General features: G+C 26.3%; 9 protein-coding genes and 1 non-coding gene across 10 annotated transcripts; 3 read left to right on the top strand and 7 right to left on the bottom strand.

Moving 5' to 3' along the window:
• Nucleotides 1-1,741: 1,741 nt before the first annotated feature.
• VNE69_02087 (putative SP-containing membrane protein) lies at nt 1,742-2,716 on the bottom strand (the record flags this gene model as incomplete). The annotated part of the gene is made up of 1 exon (XM_065472633.1): nt 1,742-2,716. The coding sequence occupies one exon, from the start codon at nt 2,714-2,716 to the stop codon at nt 1,742-1,744; it is 975 nt and encodes a 324-aa protein (XP_065328705.1).
• A 1,830-nt stretch (nt 2,717-4,546) lies between these two features.
• On the bottom strand, nt 4,547-7,138 carry VNE69_02086 (heat-repeat protein; the record flags this gene model as incomplete). Its single annotated transcript, XM_065472632.1, has 1 exon — nt 4,547-7,138. The coding sequence occupies one exon, from the start codon at nt 7,136-7,138 to the stop codon at nt 4,547-4,549; it is 2,592 nt and encodes an 863-aa protein (XP_065328704.1).
• Nucleotides 7,139-7,289: 151 nt separating this feature from the next.
• Nucleotides 7,290-7,769, bottom strand: VNE69_02085 (uncharacterized protein; the record flags this gene model as incomplete). Its single annotated transcript, XM_065472631.1, has 1 exon — nt 7,290-7,769. One exon carries the CDS (start codon nt 7,767-7,769, stop codon nt 7,290-7,292), a length of 480 nt encoding a protein of 159 aa, XP_065328703.1.
• Nucleotides 7,770-8,526: 757 nt separating this feature from the next.
• On the top strand, nt 8,527-9,252 carry VNE69_02084 (hemolysin III-like putative integral membrane protein; the record flags this gene model as incomplete). The annotated part of the gene is made up of 1 exon (XM_065472630.1): nt 8,527-9,252. The coding sequence occupies one exon, from the start codon at nt 8,527-8,529 to the stop codon at nt 9,250-9,252; it is 726 nt and encodes a 241-aa protein (XP_065328702.1).
• An 801-nt stretch (nt 9,253-10,053) lies between these two features.
• On the top strand, nt 10,054-11,154 carry VNE69_02083 (uncharacterized protein; the record flags this gene model as incomplete). Its single annotated transcript, XM_065472629.1, has 1 exon — nt 10,054-11,154. One exon carries the CDS (start codon nt 10,054-10,056, stop codon nt 11,152-11,154), a length of 1,101 nt encoding a protein of 366 aa, XP_065328701.1.
• Nucleotides 11,155-11,299: 145 nt separating this feature from the next.
• Nucleotides 11,300-11,857, bottom strand: VNE69_02082 (zinc finger C2H2 domain-containing protein; the record flags this gene model as incomplete). The annotated part of the gene is made up of 1 exon (XM_065472628.1): nt 11,300-11,857. The coding sequence occupies one exon, from the start codon at nt 11,855-11,857 to the stop codon at nt 11,300-11,302; it is 558 nt and encodes a 185-aa protein (XP_065328700.1).
• A 179-nt stretch (nt 11,858-12,036) lies between these two features.
• Nucleotides 12,037-12,324, top strand: VNE69_02081 (ribosomal protein eL36; the record flags this gene model as incomplete). Its single annotated transcript, XM_065472627.1, has 1 exon — nt 12,037-12,324. One exon carries the CDS (start codon nt 12,037-12,039, stop codon nt 12,322-12,324), a length of 288 nt encoding a protein of 95 aa, XP_065328699.1.
• A 162-nt stretch (nt 12,325-12,486) lies between these two features.
• VNE69_02080 (uncharacterized protein) lies at nt 12,487-12,906 on the bottom strand (the record flags this gene model as incomplete). The annotated part of the gene is made up of 1 exon (XM_065472626.1): nt 12,487-12,906. One exon carries the CDS (start codon nt 12,904-12,906, stop codon nt 12,487-12,489), a length of 420 nt encoding a protein of 139 aa, XP_065328698.1.
• A 126-nt stretch (nt 12,907-13,032) lies between these two features.
• VNE69_02902 lies at nt 13,033-13,104 on the bottom strand. Its single transcript has one exon. It is a non-coding gene; the product is annotated as a tRNA-Phe (tRNA).
• Nucleotides 13,105-17,303: 4,199 nt separating this feature from the next.
• On the bottom strand, nt 17,304-18,005 carry VNE69_02079 (DNA-directed RNA polymerase II subunit RPB3 (RPB3); the record flags this gene model as incomplete). Its single annotated transcript, XM_065472625.1, has 1 exon — nt 17,304-18,005. The coding sequence occupies one exon, from the start codon at nt 18,003-18,005 to the stop codon at nt 17,304-17,306; it is 702 nt and encodes a 233-aa protein (XP_065328697.1).
• Nucleotides 18,006-19,153: the final 1,148 nt, after the last annotated feature.

Here is a 19,153-nt window from a genome sequence, read left to right as displayed (position 1 = left end):
AAGAAATCGTAATATATAGTTTCAAATATTTAGCAATGATTTTAAAATGATTATGAGCTTATAGTAAGGTTCACGTTTTTTTTCCTTGCAAAAAGAAGCAGGCAGAAGCTTTCCATTTAGACCAAAAAATTTTGGAAGTGTTTATATCAACTAATTATGAGATACAAAATTATTTGGTTCAACATAACTTTTTAGTGCAGCCAGCTCCATCGTATCCATAAGCCTTTAGTGCCAGACGTATATTTTTCCATCTATACCTCAATCTGTGTTGTGGGACCTTGCAGCGAAAATACTAGCGCCCATGGTTTATGTAAATTGAATAGAAACATCATCGTACTGGTTCAAGGGTAGATGCAATTATCTGTATCGCACACACGGCTCCTTAAATCGATACATCACTAGCTCAGCATTTTATACACTACGTTGACAGATAGTTTCTCAAACTTGGGTTCCGAGTCACAAATTACATATGAAACAGTCCACGAGACCTTTTTTGTTCTTCATCGTCTGGTCTATTAGTTGGCTTTGAGATCACACCACAGAGCGCTTTAGTCGTGGGCTTCTGTTAGGCCGAAATTAGAAGATACTTTAATGTTTAGATTATCTATCAGAGGTGTTTCTGATTTGTGGCTAAAGTCCTTTCTGCACAGAAGCCAATCTTCCCATGGATAAGCGCACTTTTTTCGTTGAATCAACTTTATAATAATTTTGATTGTATAACATCTGAGTTGTTCCAATAGTATCATGGAAATTAAAACCCTAGTGGTCTTCATGGATTTCAACCAGCCATGTTATAATTTTATTTAGTTGTTATTTTATCGATTTTAATGTTTAAAAGGTCTTTGTATTTTTAGTTGTATAATGATCTAAAGTTACAACAATTTTATATCTAACATTTGTGCGACAAAAAAAAACAGATACTTTGGTGTAAAAACCTAAATTTTATTGAGCGAATTAAAATAAGAATCAAATTGTATAATTTAGCAGAAACACACATAAAAAAAACTATTATGAACTCTTTATACTTTTTTTTATAATATAAACCATTGAAGAAATTATATAAATATCTATCAGAAATAAATAAAAGGCGAACGTATTTTTGTTTGAAATAAGATTGCGGTATCTTATAGTCACTAAAAATGTTAATTTTTATTTTTCATAGATATTGTATCGATAAATTTAATACAACAAAATTTTAAGGTGAATTCCTATCACAAATCATAATTCGAAAAAATAAAAATATGACCACAATGTATCAGTGTAAATTTATACAACATACTTTGTTTTTGTTTGATAAATTGTTCAAATTGTTGTTTTTTACGAAAGTACAATATTAAATATCTAATATAAATAAAAATTTATTCAAATTTTTTTTTTTTATAAAAACACTAAGTATAAATTTTTAGTTTGTAAGCACATGTATCATCAACAGATATTTGTATTTTTGAGATATTTATTATAATCAGTTGTGTTTTATGTTCATTTAAGTCTGTATTCTATATAAAATATATATTGAAGACTTTTTTGTAAAATGAAACGATATTCACAATTTATGAATTAATTTTATGAATTTTATTGTAATATGATCATTTCAATTAATAAAATCCAATATCATTTAAATTTTTTAATCAAAGACATTCTTACGTTTAGCTCATAAAAAAAAATAATTTATCAAAGTAGTAATTCTGATTCCTAAATAATTTTATTTTTGATGAATAGTTTTTTTTTATAATGCATTTGCTTAGACACTTAACAATTCCCTCCTCCTATATTTTATGTATTTTTTATAACATTTCTTACTATATTTTAGTATGCACTTAAAAATGATCAAAGCAAATATTGTAAGGATGATAATCATCAATACACTAAATAAAAAATCAAACCAATAACCCGTACTAGGTGCATCGTCTTCAATGTCAAAATAATTAATATCTTTTTTGATTTTAATAGTATCTTCTTTTTCTATATTAAAGTCCAAAAAATCATAACTTTCATTATAACAATCGGAGATTAGATATTTTTTGCGATTTTCAGTAACGTTGCCTGCGAAATATCTAATTCCCGCTTGACCGAAACATTTAGTATAGATTTCCTTCGTACGATAACACATTTTAACAACTATATCCGGAAAATCAACCCCAGTTTCACAAGTAAAACACGTGCTTTCCATTACAATTTTTTGAATCATATCTTTTATCGAAAATAATTTATCTGAATTGTTTTTATCGCAAAAATTTAACATATTATAATATTCAATTGTGGCATCTTTAAGGTTAATAAGAAATCTCATTTCAGAAACCGTTAAAGAATATCTTGGTTCATTGTTTAGATCATTAATAATATCTATCTCTGCGCTCGATAACAATTCTTTCGACGATGGATATTTTTCTTTTGAATTAAAAATATCTAAGATCATATCAATAAATTTATCCATCATTTGTTTTCTTTTTTGAGTACTTTCATAGTCTAAAAATATTTTATTGTTCCAAATACGAAAAGATGGATGTTTTGTTACAGCATTCCAAATAAGTTTTGCAAAGTAAACAACAGTTTCATATAAAATTTCAATTTCATTAAAGTTTTTCATCAATGTATCGCAAATTTTCTCGTTGGTTTTGTCTATAATAGCGTCCAGTGGATATGTTTGGTTATTAGTTGTTGTAATTACATCGATCATTGTTGTAGATAATTGGACAAAATAAAAAAATGAATACATTAAAGGGGCAATTTTTTTACTTTTTTTCGAAAAAAATACTTAGAAACAACTTTCATTTTCAATTGCACATACATGTTTTATTACAAAGATCGATAAATTCTTCAAGATTTAATTATCAAATATTTCTAATCTATAATAATAGATTATAGAAAAAGATATAAACTAACGAATATTCATATGAATTATATAGAATGTACTTAACGATTTTTATAAATAATTTAATTAGAAAATGGGATAATTAAGGGAATTTATGCACTATAATGACGTCACATATCGATTTGTTCTTAAAGCCTTACTGCATGACAAAGAAGTGTTAATTTTAAATGGAAAAAATCTTGACTGGGCGTGACTCAACGATTTTTAATAAATATTTAACTAGTGTATCAATACACTAACTAGATGTCATCAAGTGAAGTAAAACTTAATTGTTAAGAATGAATAAAACAATAAAAAGCAGTCCGGCAATCGCAGTAAACGTTTAATAATTTGTAAATCATATTTGTTAGTATAAATATATTTGAAAACAATGGCTATGCTGTATTAATGCATTGAACTTGAGCGATCAGAATTAACCAATTATTGGAATATTTCGTCTACCAAGAATACAAACATTAGGACCAAGTGCTCTAGTATACTAATTGAAGTAATTAATGCAATATCTCCGTAAAAGAAACATCCCTTTAAATTATTTAATACCTCTTGGACATGTTAATGCTTACAAAGAATTTATTTTCGAAATCAATTGAAATTTTCTTAAAAAAAACTTAAACGACTATGAAATTAAAAACTGTTATATGAAAGACACAATGATTTAAGAATTATATTCATTAATTGCATGCATTCTAAATCAATTATGTAATATTATACTTTTAATTATGTAAATAGATTAAAATTATAAATTTTCAGTAAAAAAACAAAGAAGAAGATTTAATAACTGATTTGATCAATTTCGATTTCAATTATCATTCTGGCTTTAAAATTTTGACAATTTTAAAAAAAAATTAACCGATAGATTAAACGTTTTTTACCACAAAAACTAATTATTTAAACGTTCTTTTGCTGGAGCATGTCTTAGTTAAAAATTATATTTTTTTCATAAAACATATAATTGAGGAGTTTAAATACCTTTCTTGTGTAATTCTACGGTTATAAATTTGAATTTTATGTTATGAAAAAATATTTTAATTTTATTGATAACACTAACACCTTATAATTAGCTTTTTTATACTAAGATTTTTCTACTAATACGAGCTAAAAAGTATATCTTACGCGACGACTTGGGACAGAATTGTAATTTTTACACACGCTCTCTAAAATACTTCTATTGAACTCAAACGGAAGCATATACAAACATGAGCTCTTTAAATGACCTCGTAACCCTTAGCTGGCTTAATTTAACATAGGCTTGTTATTTAAGAAAAGGTTATTAAGTCGGCGAGGAACTCTGTGGCTGATAATGGAAAAGTCGAACGTTGTCTATGGAAAGTTAAAGAAGAATAGAAGGTATTATAACGAAATAAACAAATTTTTATTTTTTTTTAAATAAATTGGGCTTTGCCTAATTTTAGCGCGCAGATATTTCGTATGCTAAATTTGAACAGTATGATAACAAAATTAAATGAAAATAAAATAAAAAATTGACTTTTTGGCAATCAACCCTTGAAGTTATGTTTACTTATAAGGAAATCCAATGAGTTTTTGACCAAAACCTAAAAAATATTAAAAAAACAAGTGACATCTCGGTCATGATTTTTCTCATGTCAACTTATATTGATAATTATATATTTACCTCTTAAAAATATTTTTTTTTCATACTTAAAAAATTTTTATTTAATAAATTTCAATATCATGTTTCTTACTTATATCATCAACAAGATATTTTATATCTTCATTATCTCTACACTCTTTATAAAGCATTGATATCCAATTCCTCAATGAATTAATATTCCAAACATTCTTAAAATACAATAAACTAACTGCTGCTACTTGTAAATCTTGATTCCCTACATTAATAAGCTTAGGATTGAAATATAATCCACCAGTCATTAAATTTCTAATATTAATTTTTAGCAACAAATTTTTATCATCATAATCTTCTATAAGCCTGACTATACCATCAATATTATTTAATTTTAGTAGGAGGGTCAAACACTGCCTATATAACATTTTATTACTAGAATACGATGTTATAATATCTTTGATCATCTTTAAAATCTTATGCTCATCTTGTGATGAAATATTATCGTCCAATTTCATTAATAAAAAATTTTTCTCGTAATCATTTACTTTATAAAAATTTCTGATTACGAAACTTGTATCTTTACAATCATAAGTGCATAACACGTTCTCACTTTTTACATCTAAATTTGTACCAGACATCAATTTGTAATATCCTACAATATCATTTACAATTGACGCATTACTATTGGAATAATCAGATAATAAAAATTTTACAAGTGGCTCAATATTATCTCCTACCATTTGTCGTGCTTTAAGATACAATACATAATCTTTTAACACTTCTTTATCCATTTCAAATTCTTTATTAGTAATATATTTGTTTTTTATATTTTTTTTTATTATATTGGATTTTTTGTCAATAAACGAGGCATTTTGCACAATTTTATGACTTAAAATTCTAAACACTGATGATTCAGGTACTTCCAATAATAAAAATCCATCTTCAAAACTCATTTCCAAATTTTTATCGATCATTAAAATTTTTTCATAAATTTTAAAAATTTGCGGATAAAATTTCTTATTATTTGTCAGGAACAAATTAAACCATTTTTCATTATTTTTTATAAACTTGACTGTATTTTTAGTAATATGATTTTCAATAAATTCCAGACCTCCTTCAATATTACCAATTAATCTTTCTAAAAATTTATCGTTCATATATTTCCCAAAATCTTTAAATAATTCAGCGTATTCAAAGAATTTATAGTTTTCTGTACTCATTATGACGTTTATTAATAATATATCATCAATTATGATTTTTTTATTAATTTGATAATTAATTATAATATTAATTAATTCGTCACTTTTTAATATTGTACGACGAATATGATTAGAATTTAGTAAAATGTTATTAGAAATGTCTAAATCTGTTTTTTCAAATATTTCGAAGCACATTTTTACAGTTTCCGGGTCTTCAGATCTCAAAGAATATAAAGCTAGTTCTACAGACAAATCTTGATTAATATTCCATAAGAATCTTATTAAACTTGGATTATATGAATTTGTAAAGATATTTTCTCTATTAAAATTTTTTTTACTTTTATAAAATTCTATAATATTTAGGTATGTTTCCCTATCATTACAGTAATATGATAAATAATCATAAATAATATTATTATTTAAGTCATTTACTAGACTATATTTCATTAATGGGTCACAAAACATTAAAAAATACATTTTTATAATTTCATTATCAGTTGTATACAACATTTTAACTACCACTTCCAAAATAAAAAAGAGGTATTTTTCGTCTTCAGGATTTATATCTTGTTTTTCATTGTCATGATTAAAAACCAGACTATTTACTCCGTTATACAAATCAGAATAAACTTCTTCAGATTGTAAAATTTGATGAATTTTCAAAGTTGATGTTTCGTCTACAACTAAAGAATAAAGAAACATCATGTATTCATTTGTAAATGTAGAATCTTTTGGTACTTTTATTAAATTATAAAAAGGTAAAAAATTTATCTCATAAAAAATTAAATAAGCAAAATTGAGTGTTTTTTCTGTAATTTTTATATTGCTCTTGATTTTCATATTTGGACTTAGAAAATATTTTTCATTTGAAAAATATTCTTCTTTAGAAATTAAATTATTTATATTTACTAGAATTTTAAATTTGATTTCTTCTGGTAATTCGTTTTTATAAAGTTTTACGACTTCATATAAAACGGAGAAAGATGAAAAATTGCTCAAATTTTCCAAATCGTAAGATTTAAAATTTTCACATTTAAAAATTAGAGAAAGTGAAATATTTCGTAAATCTGGAATATTTTGATTTTCAATAAATTTTTTAATTTGGGGCAGATCTTCGATCTGCCCACAATAAAATAATATTTTTATACAAATTTTCCAGATTTTTTTTACTAAATCTTCAAGTTGTAAACAGAAGTCTACACTTATTTCTGGAATATCTTTTATAATTAAATCTGCTATTTTATTTATTAAAGATTTATCTTTAATAATTAGGTTATTTTCGATTAGTTCTAAGATTAAATTTAAGACTTCTTTTTTGAATTCGTAATCAGCTATAATATCATTTTTATTGTGGATATTTATTTTTGAAGTGTCTTTTATTGAGAGTAATTGGGTTAGTGTAGACATTTCGTGGTTAAAAATAGAGTCAGTGTTTTTATAAATATTAGTTTTTAACTCATTGAATTTTTTTATATAATCCATTTTTGGGGTCAAAAATATTTCAGCATAAATAAGGAAAATAAAGTAAAAGAAAAGCTCTTTAATGTAAATTTCTCCCTTAACTTTAAATAAAAAATATAAAGTTTTATACTAGAGTGTTATAATTTCTTAAATATAATTTTATTGTAGTGTTTTAATTATAAATCTCTATTATGTTTTTTTGTACTAAGTTTATATGATTTGTCCCTATTTTCCAGAGACTAAATCCCTTGATTTTTATTATATTCCCTATTTTTATATCATTTTCTTTTACTAATTTGTACATACATGAGCACCCAATAGTCCCAGTCTCGTCTACTAGTTCAATGTGACATATTTCATCAGAGAATTTCTCTACCTTTTTTACTATCATAGCAGCCTCTTCCGGAATTTTATAGTCCTGGGTTTTTAATATTTCCGAGATATTTGTGTCTCCTTTGATATTTCTGAGTCTATCAAAATCAAGTTTCATGATTGAAAAAGGCGTGACTACAGAAGAAGAGGACAAGTTTGCAGAGGACAAGTTCAGAGTAGAACTCTCTTCTTCTGCAATTTCTACTGGTTCTTCTTTCTCTTTGGTCTGTGTGTTTGTTTTCTGTGTGGATTTTCTCAGTTGTGATAAAATATTGTCCATTATGCTAAAAGGGAAAAATGAAATATTTTAAGACCAGAAAAGTAAAGGCCAAATGGAATAAAAATTTAGATATTATCCTTAAATTCTATGATTTAAAGTTCAGTACTTTAATCTGATAATATATTTTAAACACTCATTTATATATCATTATACTCATAGATATATAACCAATATATGCAACAATCAATGACATTATTATCTTATTAGAGTTTAAAAAGCATTTCTGTTAAAGCCATTCGGGACACTGAGTCAATTAATAAGTATAAAATACATCATTGAGTTAATTATTCCTTACGTAATTACTTGAGACGGTATAGTGAATAAGTTTCACAAATCAATACCATAAGACTTGTTAAGAGCGTACAACCAGATGGTCACGCCAGAGAGCAATTCTCTGGACTACCGAAGAAGATGTGAAAAGGACTAGAAGGTTCCTACAAGCAGGAGACGCCAACGCGGAACCTATTATTGTTAAACTAGAAGTATAAGGTACATTGAGCAAATTCATTTACGTCATTTCTTCAATGTTCTTGTCCTAAATGGGAATTTACACTGTTTTTATATACTGTGGTATTATCGTGCTTATTATCTCTGTAGTCTGTCTTTATGTTTTCACATGAATCTTCTGGTTGTAAGCGCCTTGTTAAATTCTGCCTATAATTGCAGATATTTTCATGCCCCGTATAAGATACTTCATTAATGTAAAATCTACCATATTCATTCACATGCTTTTCTTCTCTATATATTCGCCCCTTAGATGAATTTAGTAAAAATCGAACTACTAAAAAATAAGGATAAGTTCTTAAACTTACTAAGAAAGAAAGACTACAAGAAATTACTCGACAAAATGACAAGAATATGCTTGCCATTCTGTAAGCCCCCAAATAAATGTGATAGAACAATCTTCACTCCATACAAAACAGAATATATCAAAAACAAGGAGATCTTAGTCCGTGGATATGTAAATTACTCTGAAATATCTATAAGTATAAATAATAAATTGCCTAGAAAATATTTCGCAGCTTCCAAACCAAAAGAAGGAAACATACAAGGATTTAGAGATCTGATAAAATATTCTGATATTGTAATCTCCTGTATAAAAGATATAAATTATCATAAATGTCCTAAAAAGAGCACACCATACAAAAAAGAAGAAGAAATAATATTCTACGACGAGGAATATGAAGACTGTAGAATCTTGAGATATGAGAACTGGAGAGATCATGACATACCAGACGAAAAGGAATTCATAATATTCTACGAATATTATAAAAATCTGAATAAAACACGGCCACTTGTGCACTGTCTAGCGGGAGTGGGGAGGACGGGCTTCTTTATAATGTACGACATTTTACACGGGGAAATGTACAGTGTAGAGGAATTTATAGAGATATTTATAGAACTGAGGGCACAGAGAAACGGACTAGTGTACTCAGAAAAACAACTCAGATTTCTAGCGGAGACATTTATTAAGCAGTCATGACTGAAATATAAGATCGCCTTAATATTTGTCTATGAAGAAGTTATAAAATATCTGAATATTTTATGAATCTAGAAACTAAGAATCTCACTATGTGCAATAAATGTCTATATTTATAATCTGAGAACTGTCCTGATCATATTATTCCTTGATAGACAAGATGCATGGTGAGACACCGCTTTAGGATGTCATAAGAGAAGTCAGTAATTCCAAATGGACATTTTGAAAGATATAACTTTACATCGTTAGAACAAATCTGCTGATTACTAACTAAGATGGAAACTTAATTTTTCATGCCACAATTTAAGAAAACAATTGCTTATAGTAGAACTAGTCCGTCTCTATGTGGTGGGTTAGAACCAACACACCCATAACTTTTTTCGGCATTTTTGAGAATATATATTTAATAAATTTAACCCTTAACTTACAATTATCTTTAACAATATTCATGATCTTTTATCATGCACTTTAGCTCTGATTATCTTTCTACATTAAATATTTTTAATCTTTTTTAACATGAATAGATCATATTCTTTTGTTGTCCATAATTAAATTAGAATCATTTATTTGCTATAAATATTTCAATCTTTTCTGTGCATGTATAATTTTTAATTTTTTTTTTCATCTATTGTCTATGCTATTGATATGAAATTTCTTATTTTTTTCATTTAATATTTTTTTTACAATTTTATAATTTCTTTTTGATTTTTTTATGCTTTTTTTCTGACTTTGTTTCTTAAAACAAACAAATTCCCCAAAAAAAAACATAAAAAGAAATTTTTTTTCCCAATCCATAAATTTTTAATGCTTCCACCAAAAAGAAAAAAAAGTTTAAAAATCGACAATACTGAAAAGATCAAAGTACTAGACATGAAGGATATTGATCCTTCATGTCTTGAAGAATTTACACTTCCTCCTATTGATTCTGGTATGGAAGCAGAAGAAGAAAAAGAAGTTCATCTTAAAAAAGTTATAGAAAATAAAAAAGGAGATATTCCTGTACCAGTGATATTAGAAGTAGATGATTATGTAAGTATAAGGAATATTGTACCTAGTAAATATTGTAAGTATCATAAAGATGTGAATATTAGTTATTGGTTTAGTGATGAAGATTATGAATTGATAAAAGGATTACAAATAGATGAGAATGAGTATATGAAGATTATAAGAGTTATACAGAGTGAGATTGATGATAATCAAAGGGTTATAAATAAACAAAGACCATTACAAATCCAAAAGACAAATTATACACTTAATAGTATTGATAACAATCAAGCAGTAGTAAATTTAGATAACGTAGTAAATGCAGATATAAATAATATAGATCCAAATAATGTATACAATTTAATTACAAATAATGTAGTAAATTCAGAATCAAATATAAGTTTAATAGATGATAAGATTTATAAAAATATTTATGAGTCAATAAAATACAAGTTTCTTTTAAGAGATGAATGCGCAGAATGCCCTTCCTACGTCTGTTTCAGACGAAGAATTTTAAAACCAAGTCGGAAAAATAGACGAAGTGAATCTCAAGCCACAGAAAAGATTACTAAATTATATTCAGAGTTTATTTTATTAATTAAGATGTCAAATATTTATAGAGAAATACAAGAGATAGATAATGAAATATTAAATGTAGATTTAGAGATTTCTAATATTACAAATGAGTTACTAATTAAACATGAAGATATAAAGAAGAAAGTGAGGAATGTCTTGAGATACCAAGTCAGTAGACAAGTCCATCAGACAGTGACACAAGAAGATCTGTTTCATGATATTTTACATAATAGAGATAATATAAGAATAATAAGGAAGAAGTTAAAAGGAATAAATACGCATTATGATGAAGAAGCCCCTAAGGAATGGGCCGCGTATATAAAATATTGTCAAGATAAATTATAGAAGAGCATATAGAATTATATGTGGAGTACTTTAATATGCAAAATTTATATATTAATATGCACAAATCAAATATTAATATGCACAAATTAAATAATTTTTTATGTATAAATTATATTATATTTTTTTTTGCATAAATATGTTTCATTTATTGTTCCCATGTATTATTCCCATCATAAATATTCGTCCCTTTGACATATTTCTTTATTATTTCCAATATTTCCCCATTTAGAAATTTAATATTCATATTCTTCTCATAAATATTTCTTCTTAATTCTTCTGTATCTTTTTTATGCGCTTCTAAAAGTCTACTTAAGGCACTAATTCTCAAGATATCATTTTCTTCTTTTTTCTCTAAAATGCTGTGTTTCTTTTTATGCCTGTAATAAATGCTCATACTTGTAAATTCCATTTTACAAATTTGACATGTCCATGTTTTCTCTGTTGATTCTTTCTTTGTTAAATTTGGTATATGAGTTCTGCAATGAGAATAAACTCCACCTTTAGACACATTTGCTTCGTTATATTTCTGGCATCCTGTCCACATGCACTTGTACTCAGTTTGGAGATTTAGATGACATATTTTGAGATGTGTAAATAAGTCATCAATATTCTGTTCAGAGCAACCTTCCCATTTACAAGTGTATCCTTGGGGAGGAAGTTTATTTTTATTTGTGTCTAAACTTGACTGGTCTTCAGAGTCCATACAGAAAAGAGGGATACTTAATTTAGAAAGAAGAATCAGATTTAAAAAGAAGAACACAGAAATTTAAACACTCAGATTTAGATTTAAACACACAGATTTAGATGCGACATTATAATTTTTTTAAATGCGCCATTCAAAATATGACAATTTTATAAATTTTAATTCTGACCCCCTTAAAAATGAGAAGAGGCTTGAAAAAAACACAAGTTCATCATCAAGTGACAAAAATCGACATCCCGAAAATTATGCCAAAATATAAGAAGAATAGTAAAAGAATAGAAGAGAAGAAATTTGCAAGAAGTTTAGTAAGGGAAATTAGTGGATATGCACCATATGAGAGTAAAGCTATTAGTATTTTGAAATTGAAAGATATTGCCAGGGCGACAATATTCCTTAAGAGAAGATTGGGATCAAATAAGAGAACTCAAAAGAAGATCAAAGAGCTACAAATTGCAGCATCTGAATAAAAAAGGAATATTTAAAAATATAATATTTTAAAATAAACTTTATTTTAAAATAAACTTAAATATGCATAAATATAATATGTTTATATTTGCATAAACTTATATATTTTATATTTGCATAAACTTAAACTTATATATTTTATATTTGCATAAATTTAAATTATTTTATTCTTCTGCTTGATATTGATCAAGTATGTTTATTATTTTGGCTGTCGTATTATTAAGCTTCTTAAAATCAAATGTAAACACCAATGAATAACAATAAAAGGCTGTTATAAACATCCCTCTCTTCATGTTATTCTGGTCTACATCTGTAGAAATGTAAAGATAAACAGGCGGCTTCCCTTCATCTCCAATATTCTTAAGAAACATGTACTTTAAATTATCATACTTAATATTCTGGACTATTTTAAGAGTATCAGATTCAGTGATACTACGTATGAGATCATATTGGTCACTAGAAGCCCCTTCTGTGTCTTGTTTATAGTAAGAATCTGAACCTTCTAATATCTCCATGGAAATAACTTTATCTTTGAGATCATTGATAAGGCCTTCGAACTGTCCTTCTGATTCTGAAGAAGTCATTTTAAGGGCAAAAAAACTTAAAAGACAAAGAAGCATAAATCAGAAAAGCGTAAAATAACGCAGCATAAAACAGCACAGTGTAATTTAAAAAAACAAATTTAAATTTTCAAAAAAAAAATAATTTTATGGGAGATCCGGGGATTGAACCCGGGACCCTTAGATCTTCAGTCTAATGCTCTCCCACTGAGCTAATCTCCCTTGTTAAATAAAGAAAGGTTTTTACATATTGCAACTGTCCCTTGTAAAAGGGAGAAAGTTTTAACATATTGCAAATGTCCCTTGTAAAATAAAGAAAGTTTTAACATATTGCAAATGTCCCTTGTAAAAGGGAGAAAGGTTTGCAATATTGCAAAAGATAATACATAACAGAAATGTATAAAGTGAAAAAAAAAAATTATATGGTAGAATAAATAAAATTTAAGAAAAACACTTATTAAGTGTTTTAAAATAATTATATAAACTTTGATAAATCAAAATTTTATTAATTTTTTAGTATTCCGGATTATTGATAAAACATTGTTCCTGCTGTTTAAATCTTAAACTTGGGTATATATAAAAGGAATTTCAAAGGACCACATATTTTAGCATTTAATATATTTTAATTCGGGTTGTCGCTAGTTTCAAATATTCAAGCATCAATTTTGGCTAAAGTTAGCTTTAGGACGCAAATTTCGATATAGGGTTTTTTTGTTTTTTTTGCCCCTTTTTTTAAAAATGGAAGAAAGAAAATGTGGAGGAAGGAACAAAAATTAAAATTAGAACAATACATTTAATAATGCATCGAAAACAGAATATGAGGAATTTCTCTAGAGCATATACCTAAGTAAATAAAGTTTGGCGCTGGTTTTGGACCTATTTCTGTTAAAGAAGAATTTTTGAGCGAACGCCAATTACCTTCAATGGTATTGGTGAGTACTCCAGTATTTGGAACTCGAAAGTTTAATGAATGGTTTACCATATAATGTTTTTTTAAATAAGGTGCCCAAAGAATGATAAGCCCTCCACATATCACTATGTATAGTGCTTTTTGTATCAACGAATTTCAATAAGAGATCTATAAGAGTTTTTTATCTCTTTTCTTAATATATAGAACCACAATCTTACGTTCGATAGTACGTTCGTTCATGCCGAAACACCAAACCCCCTTCGCTAATTTTCCTCTGTTATATTTATTTTTTCCGATTTTAGTTTCATCAATTTCAACAATGACATCTTCTCCTCCCATCTTGTTTAAAGATGATAAATATTTATCATAGAGGTTTAATTTCTTTAATTTTTAAGTAAAAAAGATATCGGAGGTTTTGAACAACAGAGAATTTGGCAAATAAATTTACGAGAATAGCCAAAAATTCACAAATTTAGTACCTGCAAAATTGTGATATGATCGAGTTTGGAGTTTTCAAAGAAAGTATTCGTCCATATCGATGTTTGCTTCTTACAATCTTTCGAGGTACAAATTAAAACACAACTCTATTTTCTCGTGAATCTTATTCTATAATCACACACACTGCAAATCTGATTTTGTCTTTTAGTAATTAGATTTTAAACACTATTTCTAATTCTTCCTCCACATTTTCTTTCTTCCATTTTTAAAAAAAGGGGCAAAAAAACAATAAACCCTATATCGAAATTTGCGTCCTAAAACTAACTTTAGCCTCAATTTTATTGACCATCTAACTAAAGATAGTTAAAATTTCTAATATAAGATTTATGAGAAAAGGTCTTAATTTTCTAAGAATATGGTATAATTTATAGAAAATTTAAATATGCAACTTTGAAATATTATATAATCTAGATCTAGATATAATCCACATTTAGGCCGCATATTAGAACGTAAACCTACTTAATGGGCAAAGTAGTGAAGTTTTTTTAAATCGTAAATTTTTTTTCATTTCTAAATATTGGCTAGTTTTTGGCTTATTTCGTCTTATACGTTAAATAATACTTGTCTTACACTATATCATATCTTTTTACTCAGATTATATTATATTATTATTTCATAATCATATGTTTTATAAATGTTCTTTCTCATATAAAATATCATATATCTAGTAAGCTTTTAATTGTGTAGGCAGTTTTGTGCCGTCGTCTTTTTTTTTACAATTTCTGTCTTTTTTAGATTTGCAGATTAAAGCTCTGCAAGCTTCATTTCGTCTTTTTTTGAGGTAGCCACATGATTAGCCTTTTTGCAATAAGTCCTTTTAAAATATATTTCTGCACTAAAAAAAATAAGTTTTTTATTGATTGCATTCTTTTGTTTATTTTGTATCTGTTTGCGTGTTTAGATTTCCGATAAAATTTCACTGTAATTCTTCTTTTTAATTTTTTGGCACGTTAAATGATCATGTATTTTTAGAAATATGTTTTTATGTACAGGATTTCATTATTGTAATTGTCTAAACATATGTATTTTTAGTAAAAAATAAATAATTTATTTGGGCATAATATTCATCTTACTTACTAATTACTTTTTACAAGTATACTCAGAATTTTTCTGACCATCCCAGAGTTCCTCCTGAAATTCACATATTGGATCCTCGAATGCCTCTGCCTGATCAGAAACAAGCTCATGTCTGATTGATATAGTTGGGCTTTCTAAAGTCATTTTAAGGACTCTTGTCTTATATATGCTATATTTTTAGCATCTAGCAACTTATTAGTATATTATGTGTAAAGATTTAAAATTGTTTTATTATTTTTTCTACGTGTCCCTATTCGTACCTTAGGCGTCTCTCCCACGATAAACTATCTTTTTTATATCGTCAAGCCCGTTTATTTTTTCAACTCAAAGTTTTTTTTTGTTTTTGTTTTTAATATTCAAAATCAGCTCAGACTTATTATGTTTTTTTAAAGTAATAGTAGATTTTATAATTTTTTATTGAATTGATCTTATCCATTACATTAAATGTTTACATTTTGTATTTTTCATAATTTTTGTCTTTATTTTTTTTTTCAATCGTCTTAATTTTTGCTTACTATATTTATTATACTTGGTCATTTTTGTCCAAAACATATTTCTTTAATATAAATAGTGACATTCACACTAAATAAAATAAATTCTTTTATATATATGATTAGAATATATTTTTGTAATAAAGTCTTTTTTATATTGCCAAGCCTATTTGTTTTCACAGTAATTTTTTTCCCGCTCATCATATATTTTGTCTTATTTTTTTCATATACAATAAAAGTCTAAGAGATGTTTTTTTATTGTACTGGTAGCTAATATAAAACGTTTGATTATTTTTAAATCTACCTTACTCTGAAAAAGTTGTCTTTAATATTTGTTTTCAATATTTAACTTTTTCTTTATGACATCGTCAAGTCTATTAAATTTATGTAATATAAGATAAAGTTTTGCCTTGATTTTTTCAGCCTTTCATATTTTGCTTTTTCATATACTTTTATCGTTATCTTTGCAACATGTAATAAGAAAATATACCTGAAAGCATCTTTAAATTAAAAATTTTTCTTTTATTAAATTTCACTTATTAATTTTAATTTTACAATATAAGTTTTTTTTAAAGTAAAGTTACTTTGTTTCGGCTCGTTCTAAATTTTGCTACTGTTCTAAATAATTTTATCATGTTTATTTAAAACATGTTTATTTAAATTATATGGTGACATTATTTTTATTTAAAAAATCCTAATTTGCCTTTTAATACAATATATGTTTGTCATAATAAACTATTTTCTTTTTTTATATCGTCCAGCGAATTTATTTGTTACAGCAAAGTTTTTTTTTTAAGCTAGTCATAATTTTTGCTTACTGTTTTACTTTCTCGTTTTAGCATGTTTTATTAATGTAGCTTTATGAAAATCTTTTTCAACCTTTTGTATTAATTATAATTTTGTGTTTTACAATATATGTTTGTCATAATAAGTTTTTTTTATATATCGTCGAGCTTGTTTATGTCTATCTTATTTATACTTGTTGTTTTATTTTTGTACTAGAGCTAATATAAAAATTTTTTACTAAATCTCCCTCATCAATCAAAATAATTGAGTTACAATGTTTGTTTTTTGTATTAATCTTTTTTAAAATTTTTATGTCGTCAAGTCTATTTGATTTTAAAACAGTAAGGTTTTACTCATCTTTTTTGTTCTATTAAGGTAGCTTAGATAAATTTTTTATATAATCAACTTTATCAATAAAAATAAGTGCCTTACAATGTTTGTTTTTTGTATTAATCTTTTTTAAAAATTTTTATGTCGTCAAGCCTGTTTTAAAAAGTATTTTTCCGTTCGTCAATAATTTGGCCTAAATGTTTTTACGATATCAGCTAAGTTTTTAATTGTTTTTTATATATTTTTCATAAATTTTTCCGCTCGTCATAATTTTACTTAATGTTTTATAAATTAAATGATAAATTTTTTTAATTAATTATACTTTTTTTTTAATTTATTAAATCTCCTCTTAATGTCTCAAATTTCTTCTTCATTATCTCCAATCCTTTTCTCAATATTTCTATCGGCCTCCCAAATCCTTCTACCACTTCCACACACATTTTTACTTCATTTATCTCGTCTATTAAATTAGCATCTTCTTCTTTTTCTTCATTATCATAATCTTTCTCTCTCCAATACATTGTACTTCTACTTCTATTCCCACTATCATATTCATAACTTATTACTGACACGGGACTCCATTTAGAATGAGTTTTTCCTTGACCTTTAAATGCTTTACAATTTACTTTTATATTTTGTCGTGTGCCTAATTTACAAATAACAGGTTGGGGTTTTATAGAAACAGGATCAGAACTCTTCAAATCTTTACAAGTTACTACAATAGGAGTGTCAGTGTTGTTTGATATATTTAGGGATATATTGATACTACAGTTATCACATGAGTTTAGACAAGTACATTCTGATTTGTAGAGAAGATCTTTCTTGAGATAAAGAGGAATTAAGCCTAGTCTGTGGCTTATGACCTCGTCTGGGAGAGATGTGTTGTTGATTTCTATTTCTACTAAGTCTATGGCTACAGTTGGGACTTCAGAGATTAAAATGCGCCTGAGAGCGTTAGCGTAAGAAATGAAAGTGTCTTGTAAAATGAACTTGATGAATTGGTCATTTGATTCTTCAATAAGAATTTTCATTTATAAAAAAATGGGCCAAAAAAATAAAATCTTAAAATGTCTAATATTAAAAAATATAATAATAGTGTTAGTTTTCATATTGAATTTACTATTGTGTATTTTTAAAGTTTATTGTTCTTCTTTATATGCTTCATGTTTAGTACACAAAACTAGACCAGTAAATATACCCACTTGTAAGATAAAAGATTTATAGACACTAATTCTAGTGCTAAAGAAGACTAGAGAAGAAATGAGAAGTACAAAGAGGACTTTGTACTGTGGACTGATCTCAGAGTGACAGTAGAAGATGGAGAGGAAAGTGAAGAGAGAAGTAAGAAAGACAGAGAGATAATTTAAATATTTAGACTTCATAAAAGAAGGGCAGGCTTATAAATTAATTAACAAATATAAACTAACAAATATAAACTAACAAATATTATCTAAATATAAACTAAATATTAATTGTCTAAATATTAAATATTTAGACACTTTCTCATGTCTATGTTAGACACAGATATAGACTAATATAAAGATAAATACGACTTGCTTGCAAATATGTGGCTTCTCTCACAAATTAAAAATCTTCCTTATGTGATGACTTGGGATGGAAATGTAACTAATTTACACCGTACGCATATCAAAGAGATCCAATTAGAAAAGAAGCAAGAGTCCTTAAAAAGACTTAATATGTCAATCAGACATGGACTTGATACTGAGTAGACAGAGTTAAACGAGAACTTAATATTGGATTTAAGGAGGAACTAATAAAAGATCTTGTGAGTGTATCTTGTAAAAAGTAACTAGTAAGATTTTGATTAAATAAATTATATTATCCTCAGACTAGGCCCAAATACAAGATCATCCCTCATAAATAATGATCAAATTATTCATAAATTATTCATAAATGAGGAAAGTTTTTAGAAGATTTATAATTTGGTAGTTATTCTTCCTTTCCATCATTTCGTCCCCCTCTCTTAATTTAATAAATGTTGGAGGGAAATATTTTGGAATTATATTTTATGATATTTGGTATATCTTAGATTAAATAATTTCTAAATCATAGTTTCTTTTTATATGTTGCACACGCTAATAATAAGACTTGAATTATTATCATCTTCAAATCAAAATAAATTATTATCAAAATAAATTTGATTATAAATTTGATTATA

The sequence above is a fragment of the Vairimorpha necatrix genome, chromosome 2 (genome assembly GCF_036630325.1).
Source record: "Vairimorpha necatrix chromosome 2, complete sequence".
NCBI lineage: Eukaryota > Fungi > Microsporidia > Nosematidae > Vairimorpha > Vairimorpha necatrix.
This window is presented reverse-complemented; position numbering and strand designations above follow the sequence as displayed.